Source organism: Chrysemys picta, chromosome 14 (assembly GCF_011386835.1).
Source record: "Chrysemys picta bellii isolate R12L10 chromosome 14, ASM1138683v2, whole genome shotgun sequence".
NCBI lineage: Eukaryota > Metazoa > Chordata > Testudines > Emydidae > Chrysemys > Chrysemys picta.
The window spans coordinates 7097357-7119795 of record NC_088804.1 but is presented as its reverse complement, the minus strand read 5'-3'; the positions used below and the strand labels follow the sequence as shown (position 1 = coordinate 7119795).

The following is a 22439-nucleotide window of genomic DNA, read 5'->3' as shown; positions in this document are numbered from 1 at the left end:
ATGTGGCCATTTTCTCTTGCTACAAAATATTTCCTCAAGATGTAACCATAATTTTATTCTTGATATCATGGATTCATAGATTTTAAGGCCAGAAGATCATCCAGTCCGACCGCCTGTATATAACAGTCCATTAAATTTCACCCAGTTGCCCCTGTACTGAGCCCAATAACTTGTGACTGGCTAACACATATCTTCCAGAAAGGCAGCCAGTCTGGCTGTGAAGACACGAGGAGACAGAGAATCCACGACTTCTATTGGTGGTTTGTTCCAGAGGTTGTATCACCCTCACCGTAACACTCTGGGCCTAATTTCTTATTTCCAGGGGTCTGGCTTCAGCTTCCAGCCCCTGGTTCTCGCCATGTTCTGCCGTGCGACACCGCTCCGCCCGTCGCACTGCCACACCAGTTCTGTGACCTGGCTGTGTCTCCTCTCCATGGCACCATGTCCCCCTGTCCCATGGGCTCTCAGGGCTCCATGACCCCACCTCATGCCCAGGGGCAGCCTCCAAATCACTGCAGGGGCCGTTACCCCAGCCTCACCCGGGGGGAGGGGCAATGACCGGGCACGAGGGTCACTGGGGCTCAGAACAGTCAGGATAAGCCAAGTCCAACCGGCCTGCCCTCAGCCAATATGGCGGCCACACGGCTACACCACCCCACTGGGTCTCTCTCTCCCTCGCTATTGGTTACCTAGTAGGGGCTCAGCCAGCAAGACGCGCTGTGAGTGGCCAGAAATTCCGCGGTTGCTTAGGCGACCAACTGACCCGTCATTGGTAGAGCTCATCCTTATGGGCGGGCTTTGACCCCCTTCGTGTTTGGTGATTGGTCGGTGTGACCGGAGAGGCGGGACGAGACACCTCCGCGGCGGCGGCTAGACGGCCGAAGAACGGCGGGGATAAAGGGCTGCTCTGATTGGCGGGACTGCCGCGGAGCGGGTGGGCCCGGATGCAGGCGGCGCGTGCGATTCGGCGAAGGCAGCGTGGGGGCGGGGCCAGGCCCGAGGTTTGTTGTGAGGGTGAGGGCCCGGTTGTCAGGCAGGGGCCAATCAGGGTGGGGGATGGGAGCAGGTGCGGGGTCGGGGCTAGGAGCCGCTGCAGGTAGGAGGGGGCGGGAATGGAGTCGGGTCCATCCCCCGCCCTCCGGCTGCCTGGGGCCCCCCGACCGCGGGGGGGCTGAGAGGGTCCAATCCCCCTCCCCGGCTCGCGGGCCCCACGGCCTCGGGCGGGTCTGACTCGGGCCCCGGGGCCACTCATGGGGCCGGGGCCCCCGGGCGTGTTGGGGGGGAGGGAACCCTCGTGCTCCCCTCCCTTGGCCGGGGGCGCAGTGTGTGTGTGGGGGGGGGGGACCCTCCTTCCCCCCGACAGCCGGGCGGGGACGTTCGTTCTCCCCTGGGTGGGAGGGGACGTATCAGGGGCTGGCTCCTGCCCGCAGAAGAGCGAGGGGGAGGGAGCTTGGCTATGGCCCCCCCCGGTGCCCAGCCCCGCAAGGAGATCCGTGCTGTGGCTCTTCCCCCAGTGAGGGGTTTGGGGGCTGCTTGCGTGGAGAGGCGGTCCCAGGGAGACACCGGGAGGAGGGAGATTGTTAGCACGCCTGGCCCACCTGGCTGAGGGGAGTCTTATAAACATGCTCTCCTATGAGCCCCGCCAGAGAGGAGTGGGCAGGCGGTAGATACTAGGGCGAGGGTGCTGCTCTGCCGCAAGGATCCTATGTTAGCAATGCCAAGGAAAAGCTGCCACCTTCATTCTGTTTCTGTGCGGGGCTTGAGTGACCACTCAAGGGTTTAAAACTCACCTGCTTAACAGCAAAAACAACAAGGAGTCCGGTGGCACCTTAAAGACTAACAGATTTATTTGGGCATAAGCTTTCGTGGGTAAAAACCTCACTTCTTCGGATGCATAGAGTGAAAGATACAGATGCAGGCATTATATACTGACACATGGAGAGCAGGGGGTTACTTCGCAAGTGGAGAACCAGTGTTGACAGGGCCAATTCAATCAGGGTGGATGTAGTCCACTCCCAAAAATAGATGAGGAGGTGTCAATTCCAGGAGAGGAAAAGATGCTTCTGTAATGAGCCAGCCACTCCCAGTCCCTAGTCAAGCCCAGATTAATGGTGTTAAATTTGCAAATGAATTTTAGTTCTGCTGTTTCTCTTTGAAGTCTGTTTCTGAAGTTCTTTTGTTCAACGATAGTGACTTTAAATCTGTAATAGAATGACCAGGGAGATTGAAGTGTTCATTTACTGGCTTATGTATGTTACCTTCCTGATGTCCGATTTATGTCCAGATCGGAACTTAACAACAGTGGCTTCCTTATAAAGGTGGAGTAGAACTTGACTCAGTATGTTTGAGGAAACTTTTGGGTGACCTATTAAGATAAGTGGTTGCCTAGTAAGCGTCTTCCCTTGTGCTAGTTACACTGATGTGTAAACATCTTCAGGACCTAGCCATTGAACTATTCTAATTATTTTAATAGTAATAATTACCGTATGAATAACCCTGTGATAATCTTATTGAATTGAGCCTTGTTTTGCTTTTGTTGCTGAAAGCTGGGAGATGGGAAGCGGTCATATAGGCAACCATTCCATACTCTTTAGCCTACACTAGAACAGGCTTTGATCACCTTCCTCACTAATAATAATTAATTAATTACATATTTATTATTTGTATTGCCATAGCAGTACCAGAACTCCATTGTGCTAGGTGCTGTGACAAGCAGAACAAATAGATTATTTTAAAAATTTTATTAAGATGATGTTTAAAACAAGTGAACGGTACAGAGTTTAAGCGTAGAAGTTTCTGGTTATCAGGGAATAATGTACAGATTCTCAAGGGGTGCAAAGTTCGGTTTAAGATCAGATGGCGTAAGGTATACATAATCTGCAATATCCCCGATTGGGGGTAAAAGGTTAACAGGTCAAAGTACAGACATTGAGATATGAGGCATGTTGTTCATATAATGGCTATGTTCAGGTGAGGAGGATAATGAGTGGATATGATGATGAGGATGGATTGACCCTCATCTGGTGAGATTAAACGTTCATTGACTTTACCGTTCCAGTTCATATGGTCCAACGGAAAAAGTCTCTTGGTCCCTTTCTCGTAGTCGATGCACGATGTCGCTCTGGCTCACGCCTCCTGGTACTGTCAGTGGCTGGCGATGTGTTTGGTGTAGATGTCCCTGGACCATCGGATGGTGTCTGAGATCATGAGGCGCTGCATGAGCTGTGCGTAGCGTTGACCGATCCCGCAGGTCCGCAGCACATGCTCGTTGCAGGGGTCTGATGATCAGGGCATCCATCTGCACCTCATAGCCCTTCGCTCTCAGGGTGTCAGCCAGGGGAGTGTACTTTTCCAGCTTACGAGCCCGGGCTTCGCGATAGGCCGGGGTCTTGTTCTATGCACTGAACTATGCACCTGCTGTACTGACTTAGCGGTATCACAAGACAATGCCATAAACATTAAGATGCTTTTTTTTTTCCCCCTCCAGGCAAACATCGCAGTGATATGGAGCAAGACTAAGTCATAACTCAAGATCTAGCCTGTTGATTGGAGGAAACTGGCCACTGTTCTGGATACAATAGAATAAGCACTTTGAAAGGAATTTCATTAGCCTGAATGTGTCTGGACAGATCACACAGCAGAAACTGAGGCCTGGGGGGTTGAGCCCCACACAATTCAGCAAAGTGAACCTTTGTTGGAAGGAAAAGGGGCACTTTTTCAGTGGCCATCAGAAAAGAACTGAATAAGGAAATGGCAGCTTCTGTTGCCACCAAGACATCCTGGAAGCTGCGTGAGTGTCTTTCATAGCGTTCTCTTGTCCTTCATTAGATTTCTCTGTTTGAAAATGGGGAAAGGGGGAGAGAGAGGCCCCTTGTTCTATCTTGTGGTATGAATTACGTTTCCCAAAGGAACTGCCCCTTCCCTTTCTAATGTGACAAAAGAGCACTCTTTTACAATTCAGTGGTCTGTTTGTGGATGGAGGGGGAGACCGAGAATTGTGGAAGGGCATAGGGCATTCTCTGAACATCAGCCAGAGTGACTTAAGGACATAGCTAGATCTAGGGGATACGTTCCTTTGGGATTTGCGAGGATGAAGATAGGGCATCCTCCTTTCTGTCTTCAATTCCTGTTGTTTGAGGGGATTTGGGTCATTAAATCTCTCTTTTTCTTTAAATTTCAGGGTTGTAACAACCTGCTAATTCTTTAATATAATATAAGAACTGCTGGTGAACAGGTTGGGACTCTTATAAAGCCAAGCCTCCCTTGGAATGTTCCACTTGTTTAATGTCAGTCTTTTTGGATTGCTCTCCATTGCTGCCTCTACCATTGCTATAGGTACAGTAGGTTCTTGGATCACTGCAGGAAGGGTGGTCAGATCATTACAATACCTGTATGTCCTCTTCTCTTGATTATGTCTCTGGCTTCAGCATAAAAGATTCATGAGAGGTAGTGAACTTCTATTTTTAATTTTTTCTCCAAAGAAAAAGAGTGGCAAAGCAGCTCCTAAATGTCAAAAAGAGAAACTCAGAAAAATACTTCTCCTGCAGATGTTGTACATTTTTTGTGAGGTTTTAGAGAATCAATAGAACAAGTAGGAAGTAGTTGATTATCCACAAAGGTACATTCCAGGCTGACTATTTGAGATCCAGAACTGGATTAGTGAGAATGTTGTCTGTCTGGGTTGCTGTATAATAGAGTTAACTGGTATATATGATCAAAGGCTATACAGTAACTCCTCACTTAACGCTGTAGTTATGTTCCTGAAAAATGCGACTTTAAGCGAAACGATGTTAAGCGAATCCAATTTCCCCATAAGAATTAATGTAAATGAGGGGGTTAGGTTCCAGAAGGAAAAAATTTTCACCAGACAAAAGACCACACACACACACACACACACACACACACACACACACACACACAGAGTATACGTTTTAAACAAACAATTTAATACTGGTACACAGTGATGATGATTGTGAAGCCTGGTTGAGGTGGAGGAGTCAGAGGGTGGGATATTTCCCTTACTGTTAAATGATGAACTAGCAATTGGCTGAGCCTTCAAGGGTTAACTCTCTCACTCTGCAAGGCAGCAGGAATGGAGGGAGATATGCGCATTTCCCCTTTAAATACATGGCCTTGTTAATTAGATCAGCTTGCTGAGACCCCCTCTGTCCTGAGCCCTGGCGTGTCCCCCCCTGCTCTATGGAAGATGGGGTAAGCGGGGTGCAGGAGCAGGGGGGAGGGGGAAACCCTGATATTAGCTCCTGCCTCTTCTGGCCCCCCACCCCCACCCCAAGCAAACAGGAGTCTCAGGAAGCAGCTCTAAGGCAGAGGGCAGGAGCAGCACATGGCAGTGGGGGGAGGGACAGCTGCAATTGCTAGCCTGCTGGGCAGCTGCCAGACAGGGAACTTAGGGGAGCAGGGAGCTGATAGGGTGGCTGCCGGTCCATCCTGGTTCCAAGCCCCCACCAGCTAGCTGCAACGGGCTGCTCTTCCTGCAAGCAGTAGACAAAGCAGGCGGCTGCCAAACGACTTTAGAAGGAAGCATTACACAACTTTAAATGAGCATTTTCCCTAATTGATCAGCAACGTAACAGTGAAACAACGTTAACCGGGACGACTTTACGTGAGGAGTTACTGTATAGCACCTTCCCTTACTGTATACCTGGCATCAGTTGGTGCTTCTATTCATATTTTCACAAGGAGAAAAATATTTTTCTTACTTCCCATCCCCACTCTACTCTTCCCTCCCCTCCCCCCAAAATGCTGAAGTTCACAGATTACTGGAAAAGACAGCACTTGGTCAGTTTCAAATCTCCATCCCATTTCATTCGGCAACTGTGCCTGTGCTGTTGATCTTTAATATCACTATGTCCTACTTCATTTTAGCTCCACCTTCAGAGTAGTAATCATTCAAGTGCTAGAAAAAAGGTGTAGCCAGGTTAATTAGGGGCTTAAAGGTTGCTGAGCCAATGTGTAGTAGCTAATGAGAGAGCATTTTATGAAAGGGTTTGTGGGCTTAGGGAAATCAGCACTTCAGAGCGTGAGGGTTTTGCTACCAGTTTTTTAAAGTTTGCATAAAATTATAATCTGGCATTTATGTCATGGGGATGGAATGCTTCAGCAATGACTCTTAAAAATTATAATAAATTATTAATAAAAGATAAAGGGAGGCATTGCGAATATTCACATTTCACAACAACATTCAGCATGTACACCAATCCAATCTTAAATAGTCACTATTGGTCCCTTAATACCAAAGGAGGATTTATATAACTATTATTGTATGTAACTTTGAATTTTAGGTGTTGACACATGCTCTGGTTTAGTATTGTCATGTAGAATATTGGTCTTTCATTAAACTGCAAGTACATCCTCAGCAAATGTCCTTATTTAATTAATAACCTAATTACAATTGTAACATGAAAGCTGTTTCTCTAGCTAATGTGAAAGTCGTGTGGTTTCGCTTTCTGTAAAGTGCTTTGAGATCCTCAGATCAAAGAGTATGTAATTTATTCCTGCCCTCCGAAGTCTTGGAATATTAGTGTCACTTATTATAAATGAGCCGCTTCACACCCACTTATCAAAACGAAGGCTGGATTTGGTTATTAGCTAGCATTTTTACAAATGTTTTGTAACCATTTCATATACAAATCTAGTGGTCTTTAAAACACAAGAACTTTTAGCTGTGATATTAAGGAATTGGTAAATGCATTTGGCAAAAACCTAACAATTTGGGTGCATTTTAAAGTGCCCTTAATGCAAAACAAATGCAAATCTGGCTGTTTATAGTGGGACTTCTCCAGAGTCCACCGGGGTATTGGGGGCTATCTTCCTCCCCCAGCCTTTATGAAAAGCTACTTTAAAAAAACCCACCTTTTTAATTCTACTTCCGTATTCAACCCCTCTAAAGCATATTTGTGTCCATCCCTCCAATAGGGACATCTTTTGTCACTGCCCCCAAACTAAACTGTATTGCTCTGTTCACCTACATCACATGCTGAGAATATAGGCAACGTCTCTGCCTAAACTCAAGTAGAAGGGAGCCCCACCCTTCCCAGGTGCTGAGTCTAATTTTCTCTGCAAGGTATGGACACTGTGCTACTGCAAACCTGCCAGTTTGGCTCAGATAGGACAGTCTTAACTTTTGCTGCTATCCAGAACAATATAAGGGAGCCTCTCTCTAAATGCTCGGCAGCTGCTTTGTACAATGCCAACTTCTGAGACCGTTCATCTTGCCAGGAGAGTTCACACAGGTACAGATGATAAATTAGCTTCTGTGCTGGAACCAAGCAAATTCTCCTTTTCAAAGCTACTGAGTCACTATTAGTAAGATAAGATAGTGACTGTGAACCACATTGAGACTAGAGTGGGATGATGAGGGTTGATTGGCACACATCACCAAGCATAGCAGATAGGGCCAAGAGGGGCTGCTGCAAGCAAGATAAATAGGTAGTGTGGCTTCTTATCTGAACTCTAGGTTACTGCAATTTGCCCAGTGAAAACTGGGAAGTCTTTCTGTAGCGTGAGGATTACTAGTCTTTCAGGAGAGGAATTGTGTATAGTAAAAATACTTGTTGTGACTGTTGTTTGCTTTATCTTGTGCAGAAGAGATCACAGCTCACAGCAGCAATGTGTCCTCGCTGGTTCTGGGCAAAAGTTCAGGTCGGCTGCTGGCAACTGGCGGAGAGGACTGTCGAGTCAATATATGGTCTGTTAACAAGCCCAACTGCATCATAGTAAGAGTTGGCTGTTTTTTTTAATTTGCTTGTGGTTAGGTTGGGGGAGGAGGCAATTGGTCTGCATAATGAGAGCCAGAGAGAGTCTGGCAATGTCCTAAATCCCCCAACTAGGTTTTACCAACCCCTCTCATCTGCTTTGGAGTGCTACAAAGCTATATTGGGACACAAACACGGCAAGCTAGCTTTGGTGGGCCACACACAGTTCGAAAATGGCTTTGTCCCTTCAGCTCACATGACTCTGAACCAGCTATAGCTCTCTTCCCGTGCCCTGCTAAGGCCCGACGTGTGACGGGGCTTCCAAAGATGACAAGGGTCTAAAATGAGTGACATTTAAAAAAAATGAAAATGATTAATTTCTTCAACATGTAAATTTTTCTATTCTCCTAATATCTTGATTTATTCATTCATATTGGGGAAATCACCAGCTGTGTGGGGAGCAGAGGTAAATCTGGGTCTCTAGTAAGTGATATCCATTCAGTGAGGTGATAGGAGCAGGAGGAGTTCGCAGTTGGCTGAATACGTGGGGTGGGCAATAAGATGCCCTCTTTCTGTGTCCCTATAGTTTTTCTCATTCACCCCCAAATTAAAGTTGTAATTCTTAATTCTTTCGAGAAGTCTGGTGGCACCTTAAAGACTAACAGATTTCTTTGGGCATAAGCTTTCGTGGGTTAAAAACCGACTTCTTCAGATGCATGGAGTGAAAATTACAGATGCAGGCATAATTCTGAAGAAGTGGGTTTTTTACCCAGGAAAGCTTATGCCCAAATAAATCGGTTACTCTTTAAGGTGGCCACCGGACTTCTCGTTGTTTTTGTGATGCAGACTAAGGACGGCTACCCCCGATACTTAATTATTTCATCCCTCTCCATTGCAAGCATTTCTTCTTTTTCCTCTACTCACCTTTTCTTCTTTACACTTGTCCCCTCCTCCTCCAGTCTCTCTCCAAAATGTTACCTATTTTATCGCTCCTCTCCATCTGTCACTCTTCTGTTCTCCTTCCTCTTGATTTTCCACTTCATCTCCTTTACCCCATCTTCTCTCCCCCCCCCCCCCCACTCTAGCACTGGCTTGACCTCAAAAAGCACTGGTTCCTTTCTCGTCCTCCCACTGAAGACAGGCCTGGGGCAGGTCCAAGGGGGTCTCCCACTGAATGCCTGAAGATCTTCATGATGTGGGGGGGTTTGGAGAGAGCAGCGCTCCTGCCCCTGCACAGTTCTTGGTTTTGTGTCTCATGTTCAGTGAGAGGGCAGACATCACTTCTCTCTGTAGAGCAGCTGAGTAGTGGGGTTGGGGGGAAAGATCTCACTAGCTCATAGCACGTCAGTGCTACTGAGTGCAGGATGACCAGAGTCTTGTTTCCAGTGAAGTAGGAACAAAATCCTAGTAAATAACTGATGGGAACTGTCTCTCAAATCCAGCATGTCTGACTACCTTTAACATCAGTCCTAGCATTTGCTCAGACAATACATATTGGGCTTGCTGTTCTTTGCAGCATGCAACTATTACAGGGTTGCAAACGATTAAAGCTTAGTCTTATGATATTTGCTTTACAGATTAATATTCAGGGTGCTTGAGGTTTGCACCTGGAATTGGGGCACAGCCTAGGCCAGGCTGCACTCCCAGTTGCATCATGTCTACGGCTGACCAGCAGTTGCCTCTGCATAAAACTGTGTCAGGCTCTTGTGCTGATTGGGCCGTACGCTGGGCAGGGAGAAGCTGTGTGCGGCAGCGTTCAAATGCACTATAATAAGAGCAAAGCTACCACAATAATAAGAAATGATGTTAAGTACATGCCAATTATAAGGCAGCTAGCATTCATCTGTGCTACATCCTGCTTTGATGTTTGATTTGATGTGGGGTGGGTGGGCTAGAGACACTTGGTGTGATAGGAGAGTTGAGTTGAGAGAGATGGAAAGAGAAAGTTTTCACTTCATTTCAGACACGCCCCCCCCCCTCAATCACTTGAACTGGCATCTCTCAGGAAATGTGAAGAGGATTAAGTAGAAATCTCTACCGTTATCGGCAGTGCTGTTCCCTTCCCATAGGCTTTTGCAATGTCTCTGGAGGATCTGCATGGTGATGTCAAAGCAGTGTGAAACCAGAGCACTGGTTTCAGTGTAGTCAGCAGGGGCATAAGATTCAGCATCTCTTCACTCCTCAATTGAGGGCAGAGAGAACTGCAGCGCTAGTTTTGAACTGCTGTGATGTTACCATCCAGGCTTCTAAAACATTTGCCTGGGTTTTCCAGGGAAGAGCGAGAAGTCAGGTCCTAGTATTTCTAGTGTTGTTTAAAAAACACAACAAAACACGGGTTTTATTTGATGGGGGCAGGGGAATCGCTATGATTTTACTGCTTTGTGGTGTATAAAGATGTTCTCAAAGGGATTTTTGTTTGCTTTGAAGTTCACCTTTAGTGTTTGATTTGCTAGGACCCCCAATACCCTTCTGTTTGGGGAGAGGGGAGGCAAGTGACTTACAGCTTTGTGACCCCTGATTTGAGTCCGAGTTCTCTGTTGCACACAAAACATTAACAGTTGCAATATTATAGAAAAGCAATCCCAAGCAAAAACTGCAGAAAGATCCAGGTGGTTTAACTTGTCACTCCCTGGTGTTACCTTAATAAATGTGAAGGGTGGAGAAAGCTGGATTGAATTATTCAAGGGAGCCGTTCTAAGGACAAGTAAAGGAGAGTTTGGAATAATAAACATCGCTTAATGATACTAAAATACCTATAACAGCACATATTAACTAATTATTATGCACATATTAATTTGATTATTGGAACAACTCCGTATTTTTGTGTTATGTATTTTATGACACGGGCATTTTAACTAATGGTTACCTATTGCACAATATCTATACAGTCAAGTTTTAGTAAGCACGTTCAGATCCTTGAGGATGAAAGGCACGGTATACATGGCAGTAATTGTTGCATGGTTCATCAAGCTAATGCTGCAGTAGTGTTGTAGCATTGTTGGCGTGGCAGCCATCACTGGCTGATAATGTGTACTTTCTTTGCTTGTGAGAAGACTTTTCAAATAGTCCTGCTTATGCTATAAGGACAGCTGTGGTTTTGTAACCAGTTCATGACACTCCTCTGACTCATTTACAACAAAGCTAGTCTAGTTGTGTCTATACAAGCATATTTTTCACTGCATATGTGAGTGCTGACCTAATTTGTACATCCACACCCTACCGCTTGACTACCCGTGTTTGTATCGGCATGTTCTGGGAAAATCTGGGCAACTATCTCCTAGTGCCTCAGCAAGAGATACAGTGCTCGGAGGATATGCACGCAGCGTGACACTGCTTCCCCCAGCCCCTGCCAAATACTGCCAATGCATCTTAGGATGTTATGCCCCACTGAGAGCTGACAGGAGGGAGGACCTGCCAAATTGGCTGTGCAGTTAGGAGGTCCTGTCAGTTGCAAAATAGTGTGCCAAAGCACTTACAGGATAATACCGTGTGCCAGCATAGGCCTTTTCAGAGTTGCACCTCCAATCTGCTGACTGCTACTGTTGACTTTCCTTGCAGAGTCTGACAGGCCACACAACACCAGTGGAGAGCGTGAGGATCAATACAAATGAAGAGCTCATTGTCGCAGGATCCCAATCAGGGTCCATTCGAGTTTGGACCTGGAAGCTGCCAAAAGTAGGTTTCCATTCTCCTTTGCATCTTCCATTTAAGTCAGTGGTGGTGCGTCATGCATGAGCACAGCTGAATGGTACAAACTATGCCACATATCCCCACTGACTGGAGAGGTCCTCACTAGGAAGGTCAAAAACCTGGATAGGCCTTTATCAACAGATAGTGTTTTCTTCAGCTCAAAACCAGTGGTGGTGTTAGAATGCTTTGGAGTGATGTTCTACTGAAGCTGCATAATGCATGTATACATTTGAACAGCTAGAAGTGTACACATGGTATGTGTGTGGATGTACATAATCTCACGATGAGCCAGATTTAAGAGGCTGGAGGTTTGGGCAATTTGGCCTGTGCATTTCTGTCAAGTTCATGTCCAGGTCATCGTTGTAAAACACCTGCCGGGAATCTGCAATAGATGAACCATGGTGCATTGTTAGAGCATTGATGGTGGAAGTCATGCTCTTGAGTCTAGTCAATTGAGGGCACATTTGATAAATAAAAAAGTAAGATAATAGCCAATGAAGTGTCACTTGAACTTCTCAGCCAAGAAATATATTTTTCCTGTTTCCCTTCTATGTATCTTCTTGTGGCTTGCATTAATGTTTTGCTAACTGCATTACCGTGTAAAGCAGGGTCCCCTGGAACAGTCCATTTAGTGCAGTTTCTTTGTTTAGCAGAAGTAGGACTCAAGAACATTTCTATGAAGTGATGTACATATCAGAATTCAGAGAACTGCACCTGCATTCCTCTGCCCTTGGTGGACCCTGGAGCCCACTCTGGGCTCCCAGCTCCTCAGCTGTCGCTTCTCTTGGGCAAAGACCCATGTGTTTCTCCCCTCCTGACTGGGTTTTTTCCGGGCTGTACAATTCCCTGCCTATACTGTGATATGCCCAGCAAACCAGACTGCCGAAGCAGGCCAATGTTACCGCTTTGCTGTTTTGCCGAAGGCTATGAACTATTCTAATTGCTAGCAGTGATAAGTTACCAGCCCTTTCTAGACCACCACATTTATTCTGAAGATGAAAGCATTCGAGAAAACATATTAAAAACAACAAAAGAACCTACACGCATGCTAATAGGTGCCAGACATCACCCCCCCGCTCCATCAAGGGCTCTGGGAGGAGTCAGTCCTTCAAACCCCACCAAGGGGTGGTTCTTGTTGACAAACTTAAATAGCCTTAGCTCAAAACTAGCACACCCGTGAGTAGATCAGTCTTCCCTTTATACAGCTTGGGCCTTTGATGTTGAGACTCCTGGAACGGATAATCAGCAGACAATGGTCCCCTCCTCAGGGCACCACTTCAAAAGGCTGGGTGTTTGCACAAACAGAGATGGGGAATTTGTATTCGACTCCACAGGCAAACTGTTTGGCCACCCTTGGACTACACTAAACAATGTGCCAGACAAGAATGGACTTTTGGGACAAACTGGAGCTCATGAACCACATGTGGCTCTTTTACAGTTGAAGTGTGTCTCACTGAGTCTCCCACGCTCCCCATTCTCCGCCTACCAGAGTGGGAGAGGGAGCTCGGGGCTTCTGCCTTGCGGTGGGGTGGTGAGGCTAGGGGCTTCTGCTAGAGATGGCTGGTGCCTGCTGGGGGGGGGTGGAGGGTGCCAGAATTTAAAGCTTTGCCCCCCCCAGCAGCTTGAGTCATGCTCCCCCTTACCCTCAGCGTCCCCTCCCTGCAGCTCCCAGGTGTAAGCTCCTTGTGGCGAGGAAGCGGCAAACAGCTGGGAGCTGCCAGTAGGTGCCGCTGCTTTAGTTCCATGGGAAGAGGCAGCAGCAAAAGCAGTGGCTCTCCCTGCTGCTGCCTCTCCCCACGGCCACAGCTCCCAGCTTGACAGCTCCAGCAGCTGCTGTGCAGGGAGGGGGCCTGGCAGCACCATGTGACTGAGCGCGGTCAGCAAACCCTGGCAAAAATGGGGGTGGGGGAGAGCACGTGACTCCACATGCCCCCCTCCAAACATCACCTGCCGGGGCTCAGGGCTTCAGCTGCCATGGGGCTGAAGCCCTGAGCCCTGGCAGGTACGCCCTGGCTCTCGAACTTCTGAAGATAGTCGTCTGTGACTCAGAGGGCCAGTAAGTTTGGCCACCCCAGTATAGTCCTCTGAAGTTCATAACGCTTCCCAAGATTCAAATTCCATGTCCCCCCTAGATAGAGATTACATGCCGTCCTGGCCCACAATAATACACAAGCCATTTATTTAATACGATGCCCCCAAACATGCTTCAACTTGATTCCATAAGGTCTCCAAAAGATATTGCAGGAAGTTGCCCTATCTGTCACAGTACATAGATGAATAAGCTGTGCACAGAATGGCCGGTATACAATATGCGTGTGTTTAATAGTAGGAGGCAGCATGGTTGGACTTCTGGATTGTCTGTGGGAAAATTAGCGCTGACTAATGGGGTTTTTCCTCCCTCTCTGCGCTCCTTATCTCTTTCCAGTTCTTCGTACGTTAATGGGCCACAAAGCAAATATCTGCAGCCTTGATTTCCATCCTTTTGGAAGCTTTGTAGCTTCAGGGTCCCTGGACACTAACATCAAGGTAAGGCCAGTCTTTTCTGGAAGTTCCCTCTTTATCCCCTGTGCATGTGTGTCCGAGTGCCACGATTGTTTTGGCAGCAAAAAAGATTGTCCTGTTGGAGGTTTGTAAAGTATCAGTTGCAGGTGTATAAAGAGGTGTGTTCATAGATGCTTGTGAAATTTCCGCTTGTATTCTTATAGCTGAAATTTATCCTAATAATAGGAGTCTGGTTCATCTCTTAGGGTTTATGGTTTATTTCTCAAGCCTCTTGGTGTTAGATGCCAAATTAAATCTGGTGTAAGCAAGTGTGATTACATTGACATCAGTGGAGCTACGCCTGCTTATAGCAGGTCTGCATTTGGCCGTAAGCATTTAGCTTTCATGGTATGAAATGTCTTGCCAGCAGTCTCTCTCGCTGAATGCTTAAAGCTGCAACTTGACTCTATGCCATTCCTACCTGGGCAGGGGGAGGGAGGGCTAAAGAAATATACCTTGCATGGGCTTGTGTTTTAGCAGCCTCTTTAGCTGCTGGGTACCTATCCCATAGTCATTCTACAGTGTTTATAGTCATAGGGAGACCTGTCATTCTGTTATGACTTTCAGGGACCTTCATAACTATCGTTCTAAGCATGTTTTTTGTTTCTCTTCCCTGTAGCTCTGGGATGTAAGAAGAAAAGGCTGTGTCTTCAGGTACAAGGTAATCCTAGAATATCAGGGCTGGAAGGGACCTCAGGAGGTCATCTAGTCCCACCCCTTGCTCAAAGCAGGACCAATCCCCATACAGATTTTTGTCCCAGATCCCTAAATGGCCCCCTCCAGGATTGAACTCACAACCCTGGGTTTAGCAGGCCAATGCTCAAACCACTGAGCTATCCCTCCCCCCAGAAAGGGTTGCTTCACTATCATTTGGGGGAGGGGGAGAGGAGATTCTCTCTGATTTATGCAGGAATCGAGATGGGATCACCTAGAATTAATTTATTAATCCCTTGGTATTGGAAATTGGACTGATGTGACTGGTGAAGTCCATGCAATGATAATAAATGGCCTGACCACTTGTACAGAGCCTGATTGAATAGAGAAGCTGCAAGAAATGGTTAACATAAGAGTAAATGTACTATGTGCTGTCGGTGTCAATAGTGCTTACAGAGCATCCCATGAGTGAGTGTGCAGTGGGCTGATGCATTCTTATTCATAGTAAACTGATGCATTGCCCTTGTGCTGGAGACTGTTGAATTCTTTATGTTCTGCAGGGTGTGACCGGGGTCCCAGGGAGCCACACTGCAGTTACTCAATTAGGGTAAACTGCAAAGAATGGGGCAAACAATCCCCAAAGCTGGTGGATATTCCAATACTTCGATTTATCAAACCAGCACAAAACAGCTTCTATAATACCTCACTGGTTACCCAGAATCCAAAAACACAGGTCCCTTAAATCACCCAGCCTTAGGCCTCCACCCAGACACCCAAGTCAAACATTACTGAAAATCTTATTAATCGTATAAGAAAGTTCTACCAGTCCCAAAGGATTGGACACATTACCTCCCAGGTTATTGAATATTCCAGGTCTTACCCAAATACACGCATACAGCCAATTCTTAACTAAACTAAAAATTATTTAAAAAGAAAAGAGAGAGTATTGGTTAAAAGATCAGTATACATATAGACATGAGTACAGTTCTGCAATCAGATTCATAGTAGAGATGGTGAGCTTTGTAATTCATAGACTATCAGGGTTGGAAGGGACCTCAGGAGGTCATCTAGTCTAACCCCCTGCTCAAAGCAGGACCAATCCCCTAGTTGCAAAGAGTTCTTTCAGAATTAGTCCAGAGGTTATAATCCAATGTTCACATTCAGGGTGAATCTAGGTTAGGATTGGAGATATCAGCCTTTTGGCTTAAGCTTCCCCTGCATGAAGCATCAATCAGATCTGAGATAAAAAGGATTGGACATTGTTATACAGTTCCAGGTCTTCCTTGACAGCTTGGAGTCCTTAGGCAAACAATAGGCAATCATGGATACTTTGAATTAGACTTATTTCCTAAGCATCACCGGTAATTAGCTATACAGATTAACATAAGACAGTTGCCTGTTTTTCCACCATTTGCAGATGATTGGCTATACATTTCAAAGAGAGATGAATACAGTGATATCTGTGTGTCAAGGTTGATTCCCCACTCTGGTACTTCAAGTGCAGAAGGTGGGGGCCCACAAGGATTCTAAAAATTAATATTGGCCACTCCAGGCTTGTATTAAACTCCCAAGGTTACAGCTTTTCTCTGACCTTGGATGGGTAGATGCTGCCACCACCCAAGTGCAAAAAGCCTCTTTGAATCCAGGAAGGCGCACTTGGGACTTCCTCCTTGTGGGGTACCTTCAGGCCCTTTCACTCCCCCTCCAGGGAATAGCTGAGAAAGAAAACAAAGGAAATCAGCTGTTGCCACCAGCTAATGAAACAACATATGCACAAATCTCTTAGGATTGGGTTTTTTGTGTCCTTTCTTTAAAAAGGTAAATATTATTAAAAACAAAAAGAAAGGAAAATACATCTGGAACTTAGGCTATTGCTAGATTTAAAAAGAGAAAATATCATAATTAAGCATCAAGAATGGTTTTCTTGAGGTCCAGCTTAATGGTTACCAGCAAAACAAAAGCTTTTGGGGGTTAGCACAGAGGAGTCCACAAGCCTTACAGAAATAAAAGAAATAACCTAATAGTGACTTTCTAGACACTTCCTGATCTACTTACATATCTGTGGTTTCAAACAGAGTAGTTCTAGGTATGATCTCGTGATTTTTCATACCTTGTTCACAGGTTTTTACAGCATAGCTTTAGCCCCATCTCTGCTCTCTCCAGAGAACAGACAGACAGACAAAGGGGATTTTTTTCCCCAATTTTAAAAAGTTCTAGCCCTCCCATTGGCTCTTTTGGTCAGGTGCCCACTCACTTCCTTTTACCTATGCATGCAGTCAGACTTTTTAACTCTTACAGGTAAAGCAAGTAGAGAACAGCTACCAAGAGGGATTTTGTAGCCAACTGGCTGGCTGGATGTCCATAAACGGCAGCTACCCCCCCCCCCGCCCCACACACTTCATTTATCACGCTATGTTTATAGTTCATTTAAATGTTAACATGTCCTTTTGATCTCTGAATCAATAGCTATAGTGACAGACAGGAACTGTTTGTTTATCTGGCTAATGTCTGACAAGATGTAAGTACACACATACAATTAGTATCACCTCCAGGTGTCTAACAATACAGGTTTGTATTTCAAAGTTCTAGCCTATCTATCATGGAATGGCCCTACTTACCATTGGTATACTTTTCTGACATGTCTCTAAAGGTCGAATCTGGGTCATTTATCCTTCAGGATGCTTAACCCTTTCTAGCCATGTGTCACACTTTGTATAAGATTCGTTGCAATTATATAACAGTGGTAGCAACAATGATTTGCATGGTCATATTCTAATTAGATAAAGTCACACAGGGACCTTCCATGTGAGCTTTGTCACCATACTGTGGAGTCTTTCAAACTGTAATAATGGTTACTTGATTTCATTTTGTTACAAGCCCAGGATAAAATGGAAAGAGGAAGCTAGGATTTCCTGCCAAGGGCACAATGAAGGCACAAAGCCATTGCGAGCTGTATGTGGTTATGTTTTTTAGGGTCACACGCAAGCAGTGAGGTGTCTCCGATTTAGTCCTGATGGAAAGTGGTTAGCGTCCGCTTCAGATGATCACACTGTAAAGGTATGGTATTCATTATCAAGAGCGTGGCAAGAACCGTTACCCTTTGTGGCATGTGGAAGGGCAGGGGTACTGTTCATAGAATCCTAGAATATTAGGGTTGGAAGAGACCTCAGGAGGTTATCTGGTTCAAAGCAGGACCAACACCAACTAAATCATCCCAGCCAGGGCTTTGTCAAGCCTGACCTTAAAAACCTCTAAGGAAGGAGATTCCACCACCTCCCTAGGTAACCCATTTCAGTACTTCACCACCCTCCTAGTGAAATAGTGTTTCCTAATATCCAACCTAGATCTCCCCCACTGCAACTTGAGACCATTGCTCCTTGTTCTGTCATCTGCCACCACTGAGAACAGCCGAGCTCCATCCTCTTTGGAACCCCCCTTCAGGTAGTTGAAGGCTACTATCAAATCCCCCCTCATTCTTCTCTTCTGCAGACTGCTGTTCTTTAATTTGCGTTGCCAGTTCTCTCCCCCACCCACTCCAGCTCACTTTGCAGTGATGCAAGCCCCTTAGCTTCATAGGGTAAGTGTCTATGCAGGGACAATTGCCCAGCAGTGCAAAACAGCCAGAAGTGAGATATGGCGAAGTGACATATAATTCCTTACTGTCCAAGAGACAAGGCGGTGTCCTACATCTAACGGTTGAGGGTACGTTGACTGCCAGGTGAGTTGAACCTGAGGCTGAAAATGAAAGCTCAGCCAGTTGGATGGTTAAGCATGTGCATTCTCCAAAGAGCTGTCAGGGACACAACTTGCCGAATGCAGAGAGAGAGAATTCAGCAAAGTATCTGTTCTAGCAGCAACTCTTCAGTTTCTTCTGCTGTAGTATGGAGGGCTCTGGGCAAGAAGCTGGCTTCATTTTCAACCTCAGTTCAAATGAGCTGGTCAGTCATTGCACCCAGGGTTTATAATAAAAAAATACTAGATGGAGATATACCTATCTCATAGAGCTGGATGGGACCCTGAAAGCTCATCGAGTCCAGCCCCCTGCCTTCACTAACAGGACCAAGTACTGATTTTTGCCCCAGATCCCTAAGTGGCCCCCTCAAGGATTGAACTCACAACCCTGGGTTTAGTAGGCCTGTGCTCAAACCACTGAGCTATCCTTCCCCCCTGGAGACTTATAAGTGAAGACCAGATGATGTGAAAAGTTTATCCCTGCAGGTAGAATAGCATAACACATCATACCTTAACAACATCTTATTTTAGCTACTGAAACCTCTCTCGCACCACTGTATTTTCTTGCCAGTCTCCAACAGTGATAGAGGTTCTTTGACAAATCTCCAAATAAAAACAAAACTGGAAATAACCCTCATGGTCCTGGTCATTACCTGCCAGAGGCAGGCTTGTGGGCTAGCAGATTTTCAGTGGAGAACAATCCAGGGTAGACAAATCCTCTCTAGAGCCTGACTGTTCTTTTCTTCTTCCAGCTGTGGGATCTGGCGGCTGGGAAGATAATGTTCGAGTTTACAGGACATACAGGCCCAGTAAACGTTGTTGAGTTTCATCCCAATGAATACCTCTTGGCCTCCGGCAGCGCTGACAGGTACATGCAGGGAAAGAAAAAGCAGGAAGTTTATGCATCAGCTCCCGTATTGGTCTCCACCCTGCTGGGAGCATTGCTATTCATGTAGGGAGCGTGACATTCCCACCACTGGAGAAGCTGGACGATTGCACTGCAGATTGCACCTGTGGTATGATGCCGTGCAGATCCTACCACGTTCTCCCACAATCTAGTAGCAACTTCTGTCATACTAGGAATCAACGAGCTAGACTTCTCAGTCACACACTAATGCAGCCACACCAGGCAGCCTTTCCCCACTGAGTCATCCATGGCTTTGGGTCAGTGCTAGATAGCTATGGAGCCAATAAGCATATCCCTTTGCATCTGTGGCTGGATCCAAATTCTGCTCTGGCATTACCTACTGTTGGGGTCATCATTAGCAATAAACTGCGATCATTAGCACATAGTATTTTCTATTGCAGTTTATTGCTGTCACGTGCTATTACAACGGTCTGGGTTGGTGGCTTGCTAGAATACGGCAGACTTCCAAGGAGATGTACAGTTATTCTTTCCTTTCATTCTTTCTGCTTGCAGGACAGTCAGATTCTGGGACTTGGAGAAGTTTCAAGTGGTGAGCTGCATTGAAGAAGAGGCCACTCCTGTCAGGTACGTTATACTTGCACCATAGTGTGTTAGGTAGCGACCTAGCATGAGGGTTTGGTCTTGTTAAAGGGCCGAGTTCTCACTAACGGGACCCTTTGCTAAGGAAAGTTCATGCTGCTGAAGTTGAAGCTCTAGGGCATTTATGGCACTTGTCCACGGTGTTCTGGTGAAGTGAGATGTTCAGCCCTGGTGTCCTTCAAAGACTATATGAGTTATTAAAGTCTTGGAGACATCTTGGTCTCTTTCCTTTTCCAGGTGTGTTCTTTTCAACCCAGATGGCTGCTGCTTGTACAGTGGCTACCAGGATTCGCTGCGTGTGTATGGCTGGGAGCCTGAGCGCTGCTTTGATGTGGTCTTGGTGACCTGGGGAAAAGTGGCTGACTTATCGATCTGCAACAACCAGCTGGTGAGTTCCCCTTCGTGAAATGGAGAGAAGAGTCTCAGAAATACCAAATAAAAAATTCTCTGGGCTGCTTACTGGGCCTCTGACTTCTACAGACTGGCCATGTTCGACTGTCACAACTCATAGTTGGCCATGGTCAGTCTTCATGCTTGCACCATGCTCCTCAGCAGATCCCAGAATGATGGATAAATGTGGGGCAGCATCGTTTTCTCCTCGGATCATTGCTTGTGTAGTTCCACATGCTGCTCCCTCTTACCCCACTCCAAGTCTCTCTGGCTTCCTGAGGAACAAATGGGGGTGGTTGGGGCTCTAGTCCCTTTTGCACCCTGGAGATTGAATATTTGATACCATGAGCATGTGGCCCAATGGAGAGTGCTAGTTAGAGAGGTTTGAGCCCCAGTGCCAAGAGCATGACTGTATGCAAACAACCATCATGAAGAAACACTTAGGAGTAGTGGCCTTTCTATCCCATCCAACAGGTAGAGCGAGAATAAGAAGGTGAGGTGACATGACCAGCTCTAAGGCTCACAGTGAAGTACTTGGCAGAGCCGTGGATTGGACCTAGGTTTCCTGAGTTCCACTCCCATTCACTAGCCCCTCTGCCAAGCTGCTTCTCTTTTTCACTAGTGCAGCCGTTTGGCATATACACATAGTGCCCTTTCTCTGCTTGCTTTAACCCGTGTCTGATCTGTTAATTGATGCCCTGTGACACATTCTCAGTAACTTTCCCTGGTAGATCCTTCCATACCTTGCTTACACTCCTAGCTGCTAAAGGCCCTTCTGGTCACTGTTTTTGGGATAACACCACAGAGAAGCCATTCAAAACAAGTTATGTAACTCCTTTAAAGGAGAAGAAACCCTAAATCCAGTCCCTGGGACCTGAGCTTAGAGGGGCTAACGTTCTGCTGGACTCCTAACAAGTTGCCTTATTCTTGCTCTCGGCAGATAGGGGTTTCCGTCTCTCAGAGTACAGTCTCCTCGTTCGTTGTGGACCTCAGCAGAGTCACAAAGTCTGGTTCTGGTCTTCATGGACCGATCAAAGATGATAGGCCCCTGGCTCAGCCCGCCCTCACAGGGTCCTCCCTTCGACGCATCTATGACAGGCCATCAACTACCTGTAGCAAGCCCCAGAGGTAAGGAAGAATCCGATGGGGGGTGTGCCTCACAGTTCTAAATGCTTTATTGGAAGGAGCAGAGGAGTTAGTGCTCTTTCTCTCGAACATACCCTGCCAGTCTGCTCCTGATGGGGTCGCTCTTATTGGCAGAGTGAAGCACAACTCGGAGAGCGAGCGGCGCAGTCCCAGCAGTGAAGATGACCGGGATGAGAAGGAATCAAAGGCTGAGATCCAGAATCCAGAGGATTACAAGGAGATCTTCCAGCCCAAGAATTCCATCAGTTAGTCCCAGACTCTGTTCTGCTTTCCGGGTGGTAGCAAGGTCAGGGTTTGAGGGCTTCAGACTTAATCAACTCTAGGGGGAAGGAGTGATCTTTGGCTAATTGGCACTGCTTGTGACTATTCGGAGTTCAGAAAACCTCTATTTAAAATTCTTTAACATGGGACTCTGAACCAAGGGCTACGTTGGCAACTTACTAAAAGGCTGTGTCTAACTAGCATATGGGGAAGCAAACTGCAGCCTCTCATTTGCAATACAGAGGTATGGCCCAGAAGCCGACCGCTCCATCTTGAGCGGGATGCCTTTCTGTTCAGCTCAAGATGGACCCCTGGATTGTGAGATCTCTTTTCACTTAGAATTATGGCAGTAGGCACCATACCGCACAAACCCCATAGCTTCCAGGGGCTCCCATTTAAGGTGGGTAGGTTAAGTGTCTACTCCAAAGCCCAGCTATGACCATTTAGAAGGCTAGTAACAGGTTAAAATTATATCAGATGTCTAAGGTAGTAGTAGTAGTTATATTAACTTCCTTACTGGTGTAATTAATAATCCCTTATCTTTGTATACGTTTTTCTGCTTCACTAATCTAATTGATTTGTCAGCATGTTGCCTGACTCTGCACTTCGCTCCTTTTTGAATTATGGGAACATATTGGTCTGTTTTTGCTCCTCTCAGCCACAGTGGCTGCAAACCTTCAGCTGAAACCCCACAATAACAACATTTAAGCTCTAGAGGAGATAGGACAGTTACTGACACTGCAGACTGGCTTATCTGCTTAGTTGTTGTGAGTTACACCAGTCCCAAGGCTGCCTGTGCTAAT

General features: G+C 46.3%; 1 protein-coding gene across 1 annotated transcript in view; it reads left to right on the top strand.

The window, feature by feature from the left end:
- The first annotated feature begins 1005 nt into the window (after nt 1–1005).
- Nucleotides 1006–22439, top strand: part of KATNB1 (katanin regulatory subunit B1) — a 28449-nt gene continuing 7015 nt past the window's right edge. The window contains 13 exon segments of the mRNA XM_008174544.4: nt 1006–1096; nt 3488–3790; nt 7606–7736; nt 11274–11370; nt 11373–11390; nt 13831–13931; nt 14566–14607; nt 17574–17657; nt 19085–19200; nt 19753–19824; nt 20077–20227; nt 21170–21357; nt 21490–21620. Coding sequence (XP_008172766.2) covers nt 3751–3790; nt 7606–7736; nt 11274–11370; nt 11373–11390; nt 13831–13931; nt 14566–14607; nt 17574–17657; nt 19085–19200; nt 19753–19824; nt 20077–20227; nt 21170–21357; nt 21490–21620 — 1171 coding nt within the window. The 5' untranslated portion in view covers nt 1006–1096; nt 3488–3750.